The sequence below is a fragment of the Borostomias antarcticus genome (assembly GCF_949987555.1).
Source record: "Borostomias antarcticus genome assembly, contig: scaffold_721, whole genome shotgun sequence".
NCBI lineage: Eukaryota > Metazoa > Chordata > Actinopteri > Stomiiformes > Stomiidae > Borostomias > Borostomias antarcticus.
The window spans coordinates 12,501-17,920 of record NW_028176579.1 but is presented as its reverse complement, the minus strand read 5'-3'; the positions used below and the strand labels follow the sequence as shown (position 1 = coordinate 17,920).

At 45.4% G+C, this 5,420-nt stretch overlaps 1 protein-coding gene across 1 annotated transcript in view; it reads left to right on the top strand.

Moving 5' to 3' along the window:
- Nucleotides 1-65: 65 nt before the first annotated feature.
- LOC311328317 (DENN domain-containing protein 1B-like) overlaps nt 66-5,420 on the top strand; it is a gene marked incomplete at both ends in the record, with an annotated part of 17,394 nt that continues 12,039 nt past the window's right edge. The window contains 3 exon segments of the mRNA XM_084462305.1: nt 66-95; nt 98-117; nt 1,865-1,984. Of these exon segments, the coding sequence (XP_084318431.1) occupies nt 66-95; nt 98-117; nt 1,865-1,984 (170 nt within the window).

Genomic DNA, 5,420 nt, shown 5'->3' with positions numbered 1-5,420 from the left:
TCCTTGCCGTGTTTTGGTTTCACGTCGACGTTCTCTAAAATGGTGGTTCTGCTCTGCTTCCTCAGGAGGTCGTACAGACGGTGCCTAAGTTCTGCCTTTCCCCTTTGACGTGGGAAGGTAAGTCTTTCCTCCCCGCTTCCCTGTTTATGGCGCTGTGCCTTGGCAACCCCCCACCGCACACACACACACACACACACACACACACGCATGCACGCACGCACAGACACACACACACACACACACACACGCATGCACGCACGCACAGACACACACACACACACACACGCATGCACGCACGCACAGACACACACACACACACGCATGCACGCACACACACACACACACACACACACACACACACACACACACACACCCTCTCTCCCCAGAAACATCCACATGTGTGAACAGGGAGGAGAGGGGGCTGCATGTGAATGCCATACAATGGTGCCTCGCTGTATATAATCCCACACAGTAAATCAGCCCTTCAAACATCCCGCATACCTTCTTTACTGGGACACCGTACTGGGCTCTCTGTCAGGGGGGGGCCGTACTGGGCTCTCTGTCAGGGGGGGGGCCGTACTGGGCTCTCTGTCAGGGGGGGGCCGTACTGGGCTCTCTGTCAGGGGGGGGAGCCTTTATCTGGGTTATGGTCTGGGCTTAGACTCAACCATGAGTTGGTGATGTATGATGCCGATGCCGGTGAGGATAGTTTTGTGTGTGTGTGTGTGCGTGCGTGCGTGCGTGTGTGTGTGTGTGTGTGTGTGTGTGTGTGTGTGCGTGTGTGCGTGCGTGCGTGCGTGCGTGCGTGCGTGGTGTGTGTGTGTGTGTGTGTGTGTGTGTGTGTGTGTGTGTGTGTGTGCGTGCGTGCGTGTGCGCACGGATCATTCTGAATTGTGTTCCCTTCTGTGCAGGGTTGACTAAGGGGGGCTACATCTCCTTAGACTTGATATTAGTCAGATTTAGATGGACCGCCCCCTGTGGAGGATCGTGGGCTTATTTTTCAGCATGGAAAATGACATGTGAAAAGTCCCATTGTGTAGCTAGCCGGTGGGGGGCGGGGAGCCCAGTGCAGCTCTGTTCAGAAGTTCAGCTGCTGCCATCTAGTGGTGGGGAAGCATCAGGACTCACACAGTTGATATCCATCTGCACCCAACAACTGCAGACGGCATCCAAAAAGTTTGCTCTTGACTATACTTAGATTGAGAGAGTTGGTTCTTTGTGAGTTATTAGGTGGTTAAGAGGTTCCTTGGCTCTGGCATGACACAATACTTCTACGGAGGATTGATGTATTCAATAGTATGATTATGAACAATTTTGGTAAGTACAGTATGAGTACATTTTTAGGGTTAGGGTTTTAGAAAAAGGGTTTTTATTTAGAAAAAGAGTGCTTGCCGCTAATTTAATTAATGATTGTTTGATCTGTGCACTATTTTGTTGTAACCTGTACCTTTGACTGTGTGTGTGTGTGTGTGTGTGTGTGTGACTGTGTGTGTGACTGTGTGTGTGTGTGTGTGTGTGTGTGTGTGTGTGTGTGTGAGACTGTGTGTGTGTGTGTGTGTGTGTGTGACTGTGTGTGTGACTGTGTGTGTGACTGTGTGTGTGTGTGTATGTTGTTGTGTGTGTTTATGTGTGACTGTGTGTGTGTGTGTGTGTGTGTGTGTGTGACTGTGTGTGTGTGTGTGTGTGTGTGTGTGTGTGTGTGTGTGACTGTGTGACTGTGTGTGTGTGTGTGTATGTTGTGTGACTGTGTGTGTGACTGTGTGTGTGTGTGTGTGACTGTGTGTGTGTGTGTGTGTGTGTGTGTGTGTGTGTGTGTGTGTGTGTGTGTGTATGTGTGTGTGTGTGTGTGTGGTTCCTGCTCTAGGGTTTCTCAGAACCAGGTGGGCCAGAACTTCTCGTTTGTGCTGACCGACATCGAGAGCAAGCAGAGGTTTGGCTTCTGTCGACTCACCTCAGGATGCCGCGTCTGCATCTGTCTGCTCAGGTACACACACACACACACACACACACACACACTCACACCTCAGGGTGCCGCGTCTGCATCTGTCTGCTCAGGTACACACACACACACACACACACACACACACCTGGAATGATGCTATTAACTGTTATAAGTACGTGGTCCTTTTGACAGTATCATTTAGATACTGTGTCTTATTAGAATTGTTTTCAGTAAGATCAGTATCATGTCAAAAGGTTTTTTTTATCTTAATGTCTTCCCTTTAATAAATTAGATACAGAGAATATTACTTTTTGCAGCAAATTTGTCCAGTGAATTTTACTGAAAATGTGAAAGGGAAGCATGCAAAACAAAATAGTAAGTTGTACAATATTGAATAATTTACTACAGCAATGGAAAAGGTTAAGCCAATAATAAGCCAAATAAAAGCAAAAACTTTTGATTTCTTCCCTGGGAAAGTAATTCAGTAATTGTGCGCTGAGCTGGTGTGTGGATCTTGATGGACACTGCTGGGTTGATCATGTTGAGCTAGTGTGGATCTTGATGGACACTGCTGGGTTGATCATGTTGAGCTGGTGTGGATCTTGATGGACACTGCTGGGTTGATCATGTTGAGCGGGTGTGGATCTTGATGGACACTGCTGGGTTGATCATATTGAGCTGGTGTGTGGATCTTGATGGACACTGCTGGGTTGATCATATTGAGCTGGTGTGGATCTTGATGGACACTGCTGGGTTGATCATGTTGAGCTGGTGTGTGGATCTTGATGGACACTGCTGGGTTGATCATGTTGAGCTAGTGTGGATCTTGATGGACACTGCTGGGTTGATCATATTGAGCGGGTGTGGATCTTGATGGACACTGCTGGGTTGATCATGTTGTTGATGAGCTGCTGTTGAGCTGGTTCCCTCCTCATCCACCCTTCCCAGGCCAGCCTGCATGGCCTTTGTTTTTCTCTTCTTTTTTCTCTCTCTCTCTCCCTCTCTCTTTTTTCCTTGTTATTCGGCTACTGGCACAGAAGCACGGAAAAGACTTCTCCCATAATTATGCATGAAGCCGCGCTGCCAATTAGCAGAGGCTCCCTGTCCTCTCGCTGAGTCCCACATGCTAATTCATTTGACATATGATGTATAAAATTCATTATGCATTCTGAGTAGTTTGCATGGCTTGCTTCATTCATAATAAGAAATGTATAGAAAGTTGTTTTTTTTGGGACAGTGTGTGTTTTAAAGACTTCACAGTTCTTTTGTTTGCGTGGCCTGTTTTTCTATTCTTCTTTAATAGACCCAATGTAGAGGGGAAAGATTATTGGAAATATTCTGAAACAACATTGCAAAGACATGCATATTTGAGATATCTCAAGTGCAATATTTACAAATATAATTTTTGCATGAAATTATGGAACTAAAAGCTTTGGCCCATAGTTTATTTCCTGTTTATCATTTTCAAATGTTTCTCATGTTGTGATCGTCTATAATAGAACACCTTTGTGGTGAGGCCTATACAGTACCTTCATTCAATCTAATCTTTAGTGTATGTATCTGAATATAAAACAAAGGTTAATTAAATTAAAACGGTTTGAGTCCCTGTGATTGTTGAGGTGCTGGGACTGTAAAATTGTCACCTATGCTTACAGGAGGAAGTGCCTTAATGAGTGGGACAGGTTTATGTGGACGGCCCTTTGTAGTGTCACGGCTAAAGCCCTGGCCGAAAGGCCTACACTCCCTTCAGGCCAAAGCTCTTTAAAAGCAGAATGGTTCCCATTTTACACTGATATACCCCCCCCCATGGTTTCTCTCACATTTGGGGAAGAAATAGCCGTCGGACATCTGAGAAGCTCGGAGATGAAAAAGCCGGTTTCCTTCGTTTTATTTGATGGCTGAGACTTGGGATCCCTTTTAGGGACAGCCTCGCTCTGGTTAGTGGTCACTTAGCGGGCCGCCAGAGGACATTTCCTTCCCTGTACTTAACCTCTGACCTGGGAAAGTAAAGGTGTAATCAAATCTTACAATGAGCCGGCTACAAGGTGCAAGTTGACTTACGGCTAGGAGCCCGGCGTTGAGGGAATATGACTCACAGTGTTGCGCGTAATGCACAACAGGTACTTTATGGCAGCAAACAGGGGAGAGGTGAGTACACCATTAAAAGTCTGGAGTCCAGAGTCCAATGACAACCTAACCTGCATGCTTAGTGGAAAAATCTGAAGTTATTACACAGTGCATTGACATGTAGCAAAGTGTACTCTCTCTCATCCCAGGAGCCTGGTAGCAAATCCTCCCTATTTCCTATCCTGATTGTTTATGATAATCATGTAGCTGACTTCCTAAGAAGGCATAATTTAATTAATGAGAGTTTTATCGGCAGAGAAAGTTTGTTCAAATCCTATTTAAAAGTCACTAAGATGAGGGACTGCAGATCCCTGTGGGACGCGTTGTGGTTGTGGATGAAGACTTCGAGGGTTTGTGAGTGGGCCAAAGATTAGCTGCTTAACGTGAGTTTACATCACTTTGAGAACATGTGGGTTTGAAATGGCTGGAGAGATTGCAGAGCCCCCACGCGCAATGATGGATGTCTCCCTATCGGAGGATTTGTGAAGCACAAACAGATCTGAGCCACAGTCTGTGAAGAGGAGGAGCACTTTACAGCTCTCTAAACGTAGTTTATGTTAACTGAGGAACACACTGAACTTAGCTGAACATTTTCTTCACAAGTCCATGTAATACGCCGCTATTCGACGATACAGCAGAGAACTCCTTGCTTGATATCATAGCAAGTTATGGTTTGCTGCTTCTGCACCTATTATTTATTAATCTCTTAAACAAAAAATGTGCTGCACCTTGATTTTGGAATCTAATGATTGTGAGAGCTATGAGGCTGGTTGAGTCTCTGTGTGTGTATGTGTGTGTGTGTGAGTGTGTGTGTGCTTGTGTGTGTGTGAGTGAGTGAGTGTAATGAGTGTGAGAGCTATGAGCTGGTTGAGTCTCTACAGAGTCCTGTTTAAAGGCCCTTCACTAGTGAATAATGGAGGATTAACATCCATAAGCCTCACACCGTAAACAAACGAGACAGATAATGACCAGGCTTTGTTTCAAAGCCCTGTTTAACATTTCACACCGTATTTAACACTTCTGAAGTTTGCATGTAATTGTCCTTCAGAAAGCAAGTGGAAAAAATTATCGAAATAATTTGACTTAACAGCCCTCATATAAATGGAAATGAATTAATATTATTCATTTGTGTGACATGGCTGAAATAGGTCTTCCGGTTTCCTTTGTAATGTCTGGTCATCATGTGAGTTTGTAGTTAACAAACGCATGTTTCCTTTGGCTTGAGAGTGTGACCTGATTACAGGACATCTTCATGCAGACGTCAGAATATTGGCATGTGAAGAAGCTGATTGTTTCAGGCTAATGGTCACTCAGGCCCTCCGATTTGCGCGCTTCGCTGCACTTCCCCGGG